Raw genomic sequence first — 14,804 nt, forward strand, 5'->3', positions numbered from 1 at the left:
AATGTTGTTAGGTAGGTATATTGAAAAATTTCCCTGCTCATGTATAAACTACTTAGTAAATTAGATAATATTGGGCAACCTGTGATAAATTAATATTTCCTTCTGTTTTTAAATCTCAGTGGTAAATGAATACAAGTTGTCAGTAGGTATTTGAGGCAATCTTAGAGTTACTTAATTGCAATACTTCCATATAGCATCACGCCCGTGACTTCGAGCGGGTGGGTTGAGGTGTATGTACCATAGAAACAGGATACCTATCAATTTGAAACTTATGTGTATGTCAGAAATCTCAATTTAGGTTTAAATTGTATCTAATAATGAGAATATGAAATGAATAAGGGTTTTTTTTTGAGCAGATTACATTATCAATTCCAGATTTAAACAAAACACCATGGAGGAGGTGATGTTAAGAAGGCTAAAAATAATATGTGGCGAAATAGAGAAAATAAATAAGCAAGCCAACAACATATTGGTCTCAGTCTCTCTTCTGGAGTCTATGTCAACACAAGAAGTTGAAATCATTGTTCAGAAATTAGAAACCGTCATAAAGAGATTCTGCGATGAATTGAATAATTATTTTAGAATAGCTCAGGAGCCTGCGGCTGATGATATTTCAAGTATGAGCATTATTCAACTTGGCGCAGAAGAAAATTTAGCTGAGTTAAGAATAAAATTAAACAATAAGAAAGCTAATATGTCTACAAGGGCGAAAAGCACGACGTTTGTCTCTGGGAAATTACCAAAGTTATGTCTAGCGGAGTTTGATGGCAATATATTAAATTGGCATCAATTTTGGGACCAATTTAACTCTAACATACATTCAAGAAATCTGTCGGACGTCGATAAGCTGTTATATTTAAAGGCATCTTTGAATGGCGAAGCGCAGAAGGCACTTGATGGTCTGGAAACCACAAATAAAAATTACCAGATAGCTGTAACGGCGTTGAAAGAAAGATATGGTAAACATAACTTACTAATAGATTCACATTATGCAGCATTATATAAGATTAAAGGCGCCGAGAATAACAATGAAGACTGTAGGAAGGTTTTGAATGAGGTTGAACAACACCTAAGAGTTTTATCTTCTCTAGGAGAAAACATTAACCACAATCATCTTCGCTTCATGATTATGGAGAAATTTCCGGAAAACATTATATACGAGTTAAGGTCAAAAACTAATGCTGATTCTATTAGCGACATTAGAAAGGAACTGGAGAACATAATATCTGCCAAGGAGGATGCTTGTCGCATTACTAGGGAGAGTAACAAAGATAAACATGTAGCATATACGGTTGAAACACTTCACGTAAGTAACGAACCTGTAAATGAGAGAAGCTTACCTTTTAAAGAAGACCACGGGAATTTCAGATTTGAGAGAGACTCGAGAAATCTGCAGAAGAGAAATCGTAGTCCCGTTCATATTTATGAAGAGAAAAGAACAAAATTCATGTGTATATTTTGTAACGAAAATCACTACAATGATCAATGCACTAAATTTAAAACAATTGCACAACGGAAAGAGAAATTAGGAAATCGCTGTTATGGGTGCCTAAGGAGTGGACATAGCCTCAGAACATGTAGGAGACAGCGGAAGTGTCAATATTGTGGACAAGTCGGCTGCCACGATAGAGCCTTGTGTCCCAAAAGAGACTACTGATTTCGGGTTTCATGACCTTGAAAACAATATCCTAAAATTTTAGATTAGCATATACTTTACCTTAATACCTTAATTTTGTTAAAATATACTGCAGATATTTCAGCATAGTATTCAACCTCGTTATTGAAATAAAATAATTGAAGAAGCCTTAAAGATGTATAGAGAAGCAAAAACACTTTCATGGATATGTTTAAAAACTTAGGAGAATAGGAAGTAATTTAGAAGATTTCAGATAGAATATACCTGATGCAACTACTTAAAGATAAAAATTATAATATTTTAGAACTTACTTGGGCATTAGACGAATATAAACTCAACTGACACTTCAAATAATAACCAGCTAGCGAACACCAAGACAGACAAATGGTTAACAGAACTGATATTCTTATTAGATACTCCGAATTCAACTTTTCTCTTCTAGCGCGGGACGGTCTTGCGAAGGAACCGACTCCTAAAATCCAAATGAAGACGATGTCTAAAGTGAACTGGGCATATGAAACGCTATCCCATATTTTTATCAATAATCTGATTATGGCCATACACGAGGAAACTGTCACGTCGAAGTCAACCACACCGTGTATAATACGTACATACATAATCTTACGCCCACAATCCCTGATGGGGTGGGCAGAGAACTTGCAGTCACTGGTGAAACAAGTATTATTCGAGTATTATCCGTATCGTTCATGAATATTCGTCAAAATTACTGGACTCCTCAAGGGAAGTGTCACGTGCAAAGGATACTCTTTCACCAACACCGGCACTGCCACCAGAGAAAGTGTATTATTGAGCACCATTTTCATTTACCGGTTTGGGCTATGAATTCTGCGCAAGTTAAACATGACATAAACGACGGATTTGTTACCTTGCTTTGCAGTGCGAGCTATTCATTTAAGATTCATCTGCCTAAAGGGATCAGTTTACTTTAACCTGAGGCACTCCGACTTGTGACATCAGACTACACTGGAGGCACATTATATCATACTGAAATAGAAAATTTGTGTGGTTCACCATTATTGGAAATTGGTACTCCATAGTCACATGAGGTCATCGCTGAGCCTGGACATTTAAGTGATAGTTCTTTGATAGATACTGAGACTTTCATCGAGGTAACTAGCCCTAGTTAAAGACATGATGCTGCCACTAGAGCCCTGGAAAGGATCATGAAGTGGATGTGTAATCTTTAAACCCTACTAAATTAATCGCCTTGCCGTTGGGTGTGTCGCGACGTTGGTCGCGAAGTGTACATAGTGTCAATATTACTAATGGCAACATGAAGCAGAAATATTCCCGCCAGCGTTGTTCCCAAGATTTGTCTATGGTGAGTTATAACTTGTCAGCTTTTGAATACCCACTTAGTAAAAGGAGAATATAAATCACGATGTTAACTTAATGGTTGTAAGAAAAGTGTTCTGAAATTGTGTGGTGGGACTTCAAAGGATTTCGTCCATTGAAGCTAAGTATCTAGACTAAGTATCTCACTATGAATGTACTGTTTATATAATACTCTTATTTATCTAGATATTTCAAAAGTAATCCAAAGTTTACTAAATACATACCGCGTTGAGAACATCATACCGAGAGTCAGGGAATCGACACTCCAACTTTGGTTCACATTAATGAGATATAGAGCGTCTGCCCCTAGCGAGCAGGTACGCTAAGGCACCTGCCCTTGTGTGTAGGTTGAGCCAATTAATATGCGAATAGAGCGTCTGCCCTGGTGAGCAGATATGTTAAGGCACCTGCCCATGTGTGTAGGTTGTACCTATTAATATGAGAATACAGCGTCTGCCCTGGTGAGCAGGTACGCTAAGACACCTGCCCATGCGTGTAGGTTGATCCAACTAATATGTGAACAGAGCATCTACCCCTGGTGAGTAGATATGCTGAGGCCCCTGCCCAGGTGTGTAAGGTTGAGCCGACTAATATGAGAACAGAGCGTCTACCCCTGGTGAGTAGATATGCTAAGGCGCCTGCCCAAGTGTGTAAGGTTGAGCCGATTAATATGAAAACAGAGCGTCTACCCCTGGTGAGTAGATATGCTAAGGCGCCTGCCCAAGTGTGTAAGGTTGAGCCGACTAATATGAGAACAGAGCGTCTACCCCTGGTGAGTAGATATGCTAAGGCGCCTGCCCAGGTGTGTAAGGTTGAGCCGACTAATATGAGAACAGAGCGTCTACCCCTGGTGAGTAGATATGCTAAGGCGCCTGCCCAGGTGTGTAAGGTTGAGCCGACTAATATGAGAACAGAGCGTCTGCCCTGGTGAGCAGATATGCTAAGGCCTGCCCATGTGTGTAGGTAAGCCAATAAGTAAGAGATATAAAGCATCTGCCCTGGTGAGCATGTTATGCATAAATGATAATTTCTAAACTGGCTAGAATCCTTTGTTTATGTCTCAATATACAGTTTCGTTATAACTGCTAAAGTTTAAACTAATACTCTTAGGTCCAATTAGCCAAATGTGATCACATTCCCTAAACTATATATTATATTTACTATCTTATATTAAACTTATTATATAATGTTATATATCTAGGTATAATCATATATATCTCAATGTGTCATGACATAATGGTAGTCCTTATAATTATGTATTATAATAATTGTAGTATGATATTAAATATGTTGACAACATTGATGGGCTTTGAAAGGCTTGAAGCCTTTTTTGTGCCCGAGTCACCGAGAGTGTCGGTGTCATCGGGCATTCTATTTTACCCTACAGGAGGTGAATCGGTGGACGTGTCTCCGACCAAGTATCAATGTGAAGCAGATATAGTCTCAGAATACTAATCTCAGTGGGAAACTATAGGTCAGTTATAATTTGATATATTTTTTAATTCGATCAATATCGCTATGTTCTGGCGTAGCGACAGTACGTTCACTTTTGCGCATAAAATGTCTATTTTACCGGATAGGGATATCCAGAGGATTCTGGAAGATAGGGACGCGGTAAGCATCATATCAGATATTGAAACTGTTGTATGAAAATGAAGATATAGAAGACAAATTATTATGATATAAATAAATATATTTTTTTAATAAAATAACGTTTTTGTCTTACTCAGTAGAAAATAATTCATATTTCCCACATGAAAAACAAAATGTGGATTGTTTTTTTTTTCATCCTATGACTTCATCCTTTGCTGATAAGTCCAGTAAATTACATAAACGTACTCCTAAGTCCAAGCCCGAAAACGTAGTTCGAAGTTATATGAACCCCGTGACCCACACGTGGGGACACGGACTTGCCATCATATTTTGTGGCCCCCACGGTGGGGGCACTGGACTGGCAACGTGTTAAGACGAAAGAAAAACATAGGTTTTGTCTTTCGCACTCATGTGAGCCGTCATAAGTTAAAAAGAGATAAATATACTATCGTCGTAACGTCTTTTGTACTCGCGTGGCGGGTTTGTTATAGAAACGTACCTATAGTATATGTTTTTGTATCAGGACCACTAGTGCCGTTCCATGTCTTTATCGACATTATTATCGGCTAAATATTTCATGTTAGTCCAAGATCTAAAAAAATATACATTACAAATTGAATGATTAATTAAATACAGAAATAACGACCTAGTATCCATACCTGGGTGGGTAGAACCACAAGTAAATTAGTTAAAACGATACCTATTTGTTCCCTGATAGAAAGATACCTATGAAGAACCGTACGTTGCGGTGACAGATTCAGAACCACTTATTCAACGTAATTATCATGGACAAACTTGTTAAAGGTCAATTTATCATTTTTGAATCTATGCCATTTCGCAAGGTGTTATGGTCGAGGACGGTCTATCTAGTCCACATATACTATAGTATTGGAGTAGATGACGTGAGAAGGGGCGTGGCTTACCGCCTACCTGCCATACCTTCGAGCGGAGAGGGTCCGTGGTGGAGGGGCGAGCACCGGTCCTGAGCAGCGCGCGCGCCATTTCTCGTCCATTTTGATCGTGGCTCCAGGAGTAGTCGTTCGTTGTACTATCGCGGTCCTAATTTTATATTTTTCTTGTAAAATAGTTCTTTGCTAATTTTAATTCTATATCATTCGTGTTATGTAAATTTATTTTAAAGTTCTAATAAATACGGTTTGGTTTTCGTTTGTTTTTTTTTTTAATAAATTAATAGCTAGTTGCTAATTTCAGAAGTGGGATCGTCTATTCCCTTCTGCTTGGTTTTTCCTGATTCTAAATTGCTTATTTTTGCATATAAGTATTAGCTTCGCGTGTAACTATGTCGGACGATACGAGTAAGAAACGTAGAAGTCGTAAGAGTGCACGAACGCCTATTCCTGGTTTGGAGGAGCAGTTACAAGCGATTATGAATCGCTTGGTCGCCCTAGAAGATCCTAGCAGGGTGTGCAGCGCTAATGAAGACAATGGCTGTGCACGTGGTACACCACGTGACACGCCGGCACCTGCACCTGCGCCGGCACCTGCACCTGCGCCTGCACCTGCGCCTGCTACACCGCCGCCTGCAACGCCGGCGCCGCCGCGCCCGCGCAGTGAGTCACGCGCAGCAAGCGTGAATCTGTCCGAGCCGCGCTCTACTGCGGACTTCGTTATGGCGGAGGTAACCGAAAAGTTGGTGTGTGCTATCAGTGCTATTCCGGTAAGATCCAACCATGTTTTTATCTCTAATTTTGATCCATCGTTGCATGATTTCGATACTTGGTGTAGTGAGGTTGACCATGTGCGAATTTTGAATCGATGGGATGATCGCGAGTGTGTGGCTCGTATAGGCAATTGTTTGAGAGGCGATGCGCGTGTTTGGCTTAATGAGTGGATTAGTAACGATCGAAGTTGGTCTAATTTCAAGCGCGAGTTCAAAACGTTGTGTCCTCGCCGTTTAGACATAGCAAATATTTTGTTCGAGGTTATGAAGACAGATTCCAATTGCTACCCCACGTACGCCGAATATGCCAGGCGTTCTTTGCTGCGTTTACGTGTGATTAACGGATTGAGTGGCGAACTTATTACGGCGATAGTGATTCGCGGCATAGTCGACCCGCAAATACGCGCGGCTGCGACGAATGCTAATCTGTCCCCCGATGATATAGTTAACTTTTTGTCGATATACGTTAAGAGTGCTCAGTTATCAGCGGTTCGTGCGAAACCTCGTGGTGTTTTTGGGAGAAACGATTCTCCATCACATTCGCGTAAACGGGAACATAGTGAATCGAAAGCCAAGTGCTGTAATTGTGGCGAATTTGGTCATAAACAAAATTTGTGTCCTAAGCGTGCGAGATCAGATAATCGTAATGGTAACAGTCTAATCGTTAGTAATTCTAATAGCAATGTGTCGTCAAAGCCGGAACCGTGCTCGTTTTGCAAAAAGATTGGCCATAGGGTCGACGATTGTTTCGCAAAACAACGTGCCGACTCACGTGGTAAGTCGAACGTTAATTTTTGCCGTGAAACCATGTATAGGCAAAACGACATTGCTACTGCAGTGATTCAAGGCGTACCTGTCGACATACTTATAGATAGTGGCTCAACTATATCCTTGATTTCCGAGACCGTTGCTAAGCATTTTCAATGCACGCAGACGCCGTCTTTTCGTACGTTGCGCGGTATAGGTAGCCAAGATGTGGAATCTTCTTATAGTACAACTTTGACGGTCGAGTTTCCAGAAATAACGCTCGAGGTAGATTTTCATGTCGTACCGGACCGGTTCATGAACACGCCAGTCATCGTCGGTACGGATGTACTAAACAGGGACGGGGTTACGTATACCCGCAAGAGGGGAGTGCAGCGGCTCACGCGTTCTGACTGTGTGCTTAATATTTCTGCGGAGGCAGACACGCAGCTGCCCGTTGATACACCGTTAGTAGGTACGGAGAGGGAACGTTTAATGAGCGTTATTAATGATTTTGCGGACAACCTAGTTGTCGGTACGGCTACTACGACTGTTACTACTGGTTTGATGCACATTCGATTACATAATGAAACGCCTGTTGTTTACCGGCCGTATAAGATGTCGTATGACGAGAAGCTGCGCGTTAGGGAGATCATAAAGGACCTGTTGGATAAAGGGATCATTAGGGAGTCTGAATCAGAGTTTTCTAGCCCTATTTTACTTGTTAAGAAGAAAGATGGTAGCGATAGAATGTGTGTGGACTTCCGTGCCTTAAACGCTAACACTGTGAAAGATCATTATCCACTGCCGTTGATAGACGACCACATAGACAGCCTTGGTAAAGCTAAATATTTCACAAGCCTTGATATGGCTACGGGCTTCCATCAAATCCCAGTGGATAATGACTCCATCCATCGCACAGGGTTCGTGACGCCGGAAGGTCACTACGAGTATCTTAAGATGCCGTACGGACTTGCTAATGTGCCGGTGGTATACCAGCGCATAATATCTAACACTTTGCGTCCCTTTATCGAAGCGGGTAAGGCGTGTGTTTATATTGACGATGTCTTATTACCTAGCCACACTATTGACGAGAGTTTGCAAACACTGCGTGAGGTTCTCGATACCTTAACCAAGGCAGGATTTTCTATTAATTTAAAGAAATGTAAATTCCTTACTACAGAGGTAGAATATTTGGGCCGTATCATTAGTAATGGTCAGGTGAGGCCGAGCGAACACAAGGTCGAGGCTCTCGTGAATTCTCGGGTGCCAAGTAATGTCAGGGAGGTAAGGCAGTTCTTAGGCCTTGCCGGGTACTTCAGGCGGTACATCCCGGGGTACTCTCTAAAGACAGCGTGCATTGCAAATCTAACTCGCAGGGGTGTGCAGTTCGTGTGGGGTGAGCAGCAAGAACGCATGCGTAAAGATATTATTGACCGTCTAACTAGTCAGCCTGTATTGGCGATTTTTGATCCCTCACTTCCCACTGAGGTGCACACCGATGCGTCTGCGCTACATTCTTTCAAAGTGAGTAGAAGCACATTTTCTTAAAACTGTTGTTTTATTATTGTGTGCCTGTGTTATTGTTTTATTATCTCGCTCGCAGCTCGCATACTGCGTTGTATATTGTCACGGTGGGCATCCTGAGGGCTCTGCCAACCGTTATGTTTCTGTGACGTCCAGTCGGACCACAGTGGGCATCCTGAGGGCTCTGCCAACCGTTATGTTTCTGTGACGTCCAGTCGGACCACAGTGGGCATCCTGAGGGCTCTGCCAACCGTTATGTTTCTGTGACGTCCAGTCGGACCACAGTGGGCATCCTGAGGGCTCTGCCAACCGTTATGTTTCTGTGACGTCCAGTCGGACCACAGTGGGCATCCTGAGGGCTCTGCCAACCGTTATGTTTCTGTGACGTCCAGTCGGACCACAGTGGGCATCCTGAGGGCTCTGCCAACCGTTATGTTTCTGTGACGTCCAGTCGGACCACAGTGGGCATCCTGAGGGCTCTGCCAACCGTTCTGTTTCTGTGACGTCCAGTCGGACCACAGTGGGCATCCTGAGGGCTCTGCCAACCGTTCTGTTTCTGTGACATCCAGTCGGACCACAGTGGGCATCCTGAGGGCTCTGCCAACCGTTGTTTCTGTGACGACCAGTCGGACCACAGTGGGCATCCTGAGGGCTCTGCCATCTACATACTGCTTGCTAGCTTATTTGTAACCGAATAAGCTATTCTGCTGTTTCCTTTGACATTCTCAACGGCTTGTCTGAGGACCCTGAAAGTGATCGAGGAATCTCACTTTCGTGATTGAGCGAACTCTCACTTATGTGATCGAGGTACTCTTACTTATGTGATCGAGGTACTCTCACTTTCAGGCACTAGTTTGGACATTGTAACTAATCGAAACAATGTGACTTTCAGATGACGAAGAAGTGACTGAGGGCAACACAGTTGAAGACCCGGTACATAGTAGTACTGCTGAACGCCAAGTCATAGAGGTGGATGTCCATGCTCCCGCCGCACCAACCCCTGAGCTGGAAGACACACTGCAGCGCTCGCACTCCCGTACTGATGATGTCACGGGCGAGGACGCACCGTCGTCAGGAGAGGCCGTATTGGAGTAGATGACGTGAGAAGGGGCGTGGCTTACCGCCTACCTGCCATACCTTCGAGCGGAGAGGGTCCGTGGTGGAGGGGCGAGCACCGGTCCTGAGCAGCGCGCGCGCCATTTCTCGTCCATTTTGATCGTGGCTCCAGGAGTAGTCGTTCGTTGTACTATCGCGGTCCTAATTTTATATTTTTCTTGTAAAATAGTTCTTTGCTAATTTTAATTCTATATCATTCGTGTTATGTAAATTTATTTTAAAGTTCTAATAAATACGGTTTGGTTTTCGTTTGTTTTTTTTTTAAATAAATTAATAGCTAGTTGCTAATTATAGTATCATTTTAATACGACATTGCGGCCACCCTTTGGTTGTTATAAATCACATACCTACCCTTTTATAAAAATTAAATACACGTTTTTCATTGACTTGACCGGAAATCGAATCGGCTCTCGATACAAGAAGTAGACGACCTTCTAGTATATTTAGTAATAATAATAATAATAAAGGCGGGTAAACCGCCTCGCAGAAAGCGGTGTACACCTCTCGACACCCTGAGCTGCTCACAACCATGTTGCTGCCTTGCCGTCCAGTGGCGTCGGCTAGATAGGTGGCCCATCCAGTGAGTGGCGAGTCACCGCCTGCTCATTTATCCATGTTTACCAACATTGGTCGAGCAGGCGCCATAGTCCCCCATAGCTCCAGTATCCCGGTCCACTAACCCCCAACTCAATAGCCCAGTTCCCTTTGTTCCCATAATTTGCAATAGTCCTACACGAACCGGGGATTGTCTTTGGGTGCACTCCCATAGTGCATACAGGGATAATCGCTCAGAACAATAACTAAAGCATAGAAGGAAGGCTAAAATAGCAACAGAACTCTATAATTCTGCTCTACTTTATCTTACGGAACCGGCGTAATGTTAGACAAAGACGCATATACAAAAATTGTTTCGTAATTTCGTAGGTTGTCACAAGTTTTTCATTGCCTAGTGTTGGGTTTCACTTTAGTAATATGTCGATAAAATTAAATTTACTTACAATTAATGTCGATAAATTTTTTTTACAAGATTTCTTTTTGTAGGATGCAATTATCTTCTTCTTGATGAAAGGAGACTCTGTCTCTGATAGGTAAGTATCTAACCATTTTTGGATTATATTGTCTGGTTTATATTAGTTTGGAGCTGCAGCTCACATTCAGGAAGGAAAGAAAATAGCCAACTGTTATCGTTTCATCGGTAAGTATTTTGTAATATTCGAATTTATTTATGATGTCATCCGCCGTGCACTGGTGTCGATCGACGTGCCGTGCAAATTGGAACCGCCGCCGCCGGGTCTAAGCCGCACAGACGGTAAGAGGCCCGATGGGGTCACGCCATAGACATAGAAAAGAGTATGGACTGGAAATACCTACAGAAAAAACGTGCCACTCTGTAAACATAAAATGGCGGTCTTTACTAGGGCTACAAGCTGTTTCAATACTAGGATTACCATACTCGTACCTACTAGATATAGCATTATACTTAAAAAAATACGACATACAAGTATTCATAAGAGAACAGAAAGGGAAAGTAAAAGGTAGGTAGGTGGTGTACTGTATCTTTCGTGTAAAACTTGTAAGTATTGTATGTTGTGTGCAATAAAGTATATTTGTATTTGTAAAGGAAGGTTTAGTCAAGATTTATCTAAGTCGCTTACACAAATCTATAACATTCATTACATTCTTTATTGGGCGCAGTTCGTATCAACCTGGAGTGTTGGAGTAGGAGTAAATAAGAACAGGAGGTAAAATGAAATATAAATTAGATCGTAAATCTGTTCATTTTCATTAGCAAGTATTTATTTCACACGTTATTAATTATGTACATTATATTTACAATAAATACAAATTTATTAATTTCTAAACAGTGTCAATTTGCTTAGAAACTGTCTTTGTGACACCCTGTCACATTGTTTTTTTTTTTCATTAAGTCGTTTGATCTTGAGGCGGGACTTGTTCAGCTTTTCTTTTAAATTTTTCATCTCGTCTTCTTGAACTGACTGAAATAAAGTTTAATAATAATGTTAAAATAGTATATGTACAAAATAATCTATAAAAATAAAAGTAAAATATATCTGATTTAAGTGCATTGTGCAGCTGGTTGAATTATACACTCTATATATGTATATCATGTTAAAAATATAAAAAAAGAAAATTATTTTATATACCTTTTCATGTAAATCCAGTCGACACTTTTGGATTTAATATCTGAAATCAAAGATAATAATAATTTACTTATATAAAACGTGTACAACTCATAATTGTTTAGACATAAAACAACTACAGACTTAGTATATACTAAGTTTATTAAGTACATAATAATATGTAGTTGAATGATAGATAGTATAAACGTGTTGTGATAACATGATACAAATATCTTATCTATCTATCCAGCAGTGAGATGATGCAGGCTAGGCTGAAATTTAAATTTAAACACCATTTCATCTGTCTGATCTATAATGTTCAATGTAGGAATAGCATCGTCTCGAAGACGCCTCCACTTTGAATTAGGAACACACATAAATGAATCCGCAGTAAAATGTTTCGAGCAAATACGGCTGTACTTATTTGGAATCCAATTTCGTCTATTAATGCGAATTATCCATTCTTTCTCTTTGTTATCGTCTACAGGAAATCTAAAAATTAAAAGTATCGATATTTTTAGTACATCACTATGGACAATCAACATAACCTCAAATCAATTCCGTATTCATCGATGAAACGTATAATATAATGGATATCTCAAATATTTTATGCTACAAATCTATTCAGCAAAACATATTACTTTCCTAAAATTGTTCAGCAGTTCACATTTCACTAGAAAATTACAAAAAACTTACCGATGAAACGACAGAAGTTGTTGGCTATTTTCTTTTCTTCCTGAATGTGAGCTGCAGCCCCATACCACACAAGACATAATGTCACACAGTCGAGACACTCAATTATTTGATATAAATAAAAGTTTCTTTCCATTTATTTGGAAAAATATTGTTAAATTATCACTTAAAACAATCTGAACACAAGACACTCGTAAACACAGTTGACGCGACCGTGTCAAATAGTTCGGTAAATATAAGTAAAATCTTCTTATGTATGTTACTATGTATTTGGCCGAGTTAAAATGAGTCCAATAGGTCCAAATGACATTTCATGTTGTGACAACCTCGGAAAAAATGAAGCAAAGAGCGAATCATTTGTCCTTTTCTCACTCATAGTTTGTGTCGTAAGCTAGAAGAGAGCCGGTTTATAGTTTCTGAATTCTTATTTTAGCCTTCCTTCTATGCTTTAGTTATTGTTCTGAGGATAATCGCCGGTTGGTGTCACACCACATTTAGATTAAACTGTCTTAAGGGGCCTCTACGTGTTGGCTTCGGCCCCACGCACGCCTTCCAAAAGTCCGGGCCTCCATAGGCCCGAGATATGAAAAAGACATACAATAATAATAATAAAAAAGTTTATTTATTTCGGGGATTATCTCAATGCGATTAAAGAATAAAAGCAAATACTTCTTTATAATATTTTTATTCAATATAGTTAGAATACAATGACCACGAAGCACTTAACAATTCCGATTTTTGGTGGTAAAAAAATTTTTCCTCATGTTCACTTTCTTTAGAAGTGTATAGTATCGGCTCTGGTCGTCATAACTTTACCTGCAAGAATGGCACATATTAACGTGGAGCACACAAATACACAATAATTACATGTTTACACATTGCACATAGAAGGAATAATCACAGGTACTTACAAAAATAGTTACACATAAACTGCCTATATACATCCACCTGCTGGGCACAGGAATCCCCTCAGAGGAGGAGGAGGGGGTATGCTTCATACCCCTTCCGGTTGATTGACAAAAATAGTTATTCATACTAATTATTTTGTGCAATAGAGAATATTTGTATTGTATTGAATTATTTTTTCCATGCTAATGTAGAATACAAAAACGAAATAGTTGCAAATTCATCTACAAACTTATAACTAAATTTAAACTCACTTTACGTGAGATATATGAGTGAATATTGTTGGTACTGCATCTCTATGTAATATTTTTGTTTGGTATCCTGCTCGATAGAAAGCAAGATACATCGAAATGTAATTAGCACAGGCTTAAATAAGGAGAAGGCGTCCTTCAAAAGAGATAATCATCTCGTTTCATGGTCTGAATCCAATTGTTTCTTAATTTCTGGTTTCGTAAATTAGGATATTTAGAAAATCTGGAAAATACAATATATTTATGTAATCTTCATACAAATCGGAAACAGGTCGAAAAATAAATTAAACGTGAATAGAATAACACATGTAGATGTTACATTATAACATAATATTATGTTATCGACATCAAAGGACAACACTACTTATAATACTTTGGGTACATGATCTGTCAAAGCTGATTAACGAAAAATGTGAAATCAATTATTTGTACAAATGTGACGGTTTTGCTGAAAATATGCGTCTGCATCGTGTTTAGTGCTCAATAAACTTTACAAAAACCAGACCAGGTAATATATTTCTTGCACACAAACATGTATTATGTGGTCGATAACTTACCCATGGTGAGACATTATTTGATCGTTCTCCATTATAACACCCATTCTACTCTCACAACCAATAGCTACGCAAGCCATGGTTTATAATGAATAACTATTTAACAGATTTTTTTATATAAAAAGTTAATATAACGTCCCAAAACACCAAAAAACTAACACCAGATTTGGTATCCATCTGGCTACCACAACGTCTCAAAACGGGAAACACTGACGTTCTAGACAATAGTGTTTGTCTATGTTTGTTTCTTTTTTTCACAGAGTATGTTGCCATAGGGAAGAAAGAGAGCTGTGATAGTTTCATCGTCATTCTAAAATATTATCGGTTTCTATGATAGATGTAATAACTCTCCAAGACATAGACAAGATTCACTTACTGCCATAATAATATTCACTAACAGAAAAATTACGGGCTTCCGTTTCGGTGTTGCTACTTATGACATTTCATCAAGAATCAAGTAGGTATTATAATCAATTATATTATTAATACTTTGTCTTTGAAAGCATATTTCACTCGTAATCTCACAGTAATCAGTAATTTTACAGTAATCTATACTGTGAGCCAAAATGCGATCGCGCGCGTTAGCACAGTACTCTGTAGCGCAGA

General features: G+C 39.7%; 1 protein-coding gene and 1 long non-coding RNA gene across 2 annotated transcripts in view; one reads left to right on the plus strand and one right to left on the minus strand.

The window, feature by feature from the left end:
- LOC126366756 (uncharacterized) overlaps positions 1-4,651 on the plus strand; it is a 159,149-nt gene extending 154,498 nt beyond the window's left edge. The window contains exons 2-3 of the mRNA XM_050010000.1: positions 376-2,978; positions 4,380-4,651. Coding sequence (XP_049865957.1) covers positions 392-1,657 — 1,266 coding nt within the window. The 5' untranslated portion in view covers positions 376-391 and the 3' untranslated portion in view covers positions 1,658-2,978; positions 4,380-4,651. The remainder of the gene's footprint in view (positions 1-375; positions 2,979-4,379) is intronic.
- A 6,368-nt stretch (positions 4,652-11,019) lies between these two features.
- Positions 11,020-12,946, minus strand: LOC126366869 (uncharacterized). The gene is made up of 3 exons (XR_007566426.1): positions 12,491-12,946; positions 11,819-11,858; positions 11,020-11,650 (listed from the first exon to the last, which is right to left on the minus strand). It is a non-coding gene; the product is annotated as an uncharacterized LOC126366869 (long non-coding RNA).
- Between the last annotated feature and the right edge of the window lie 1,858 nt (positions 12,947-14,804).

This window comes from Pectinophora gossypiella, chromosome 1, assembly GCF_024362695.1.
Source record: "Pectinophora gossypiella chromosome 1, ilPecGoss1.1, whole genome shotgun sequence".
Taxonomy (NCBI): domain Eukaryota; kingdom Metazoa; phylum Arthropoda; class Insecta; order Lepidoptera; family Gelechiidae; genus Pectinophora; species Pectinophora gossypiella.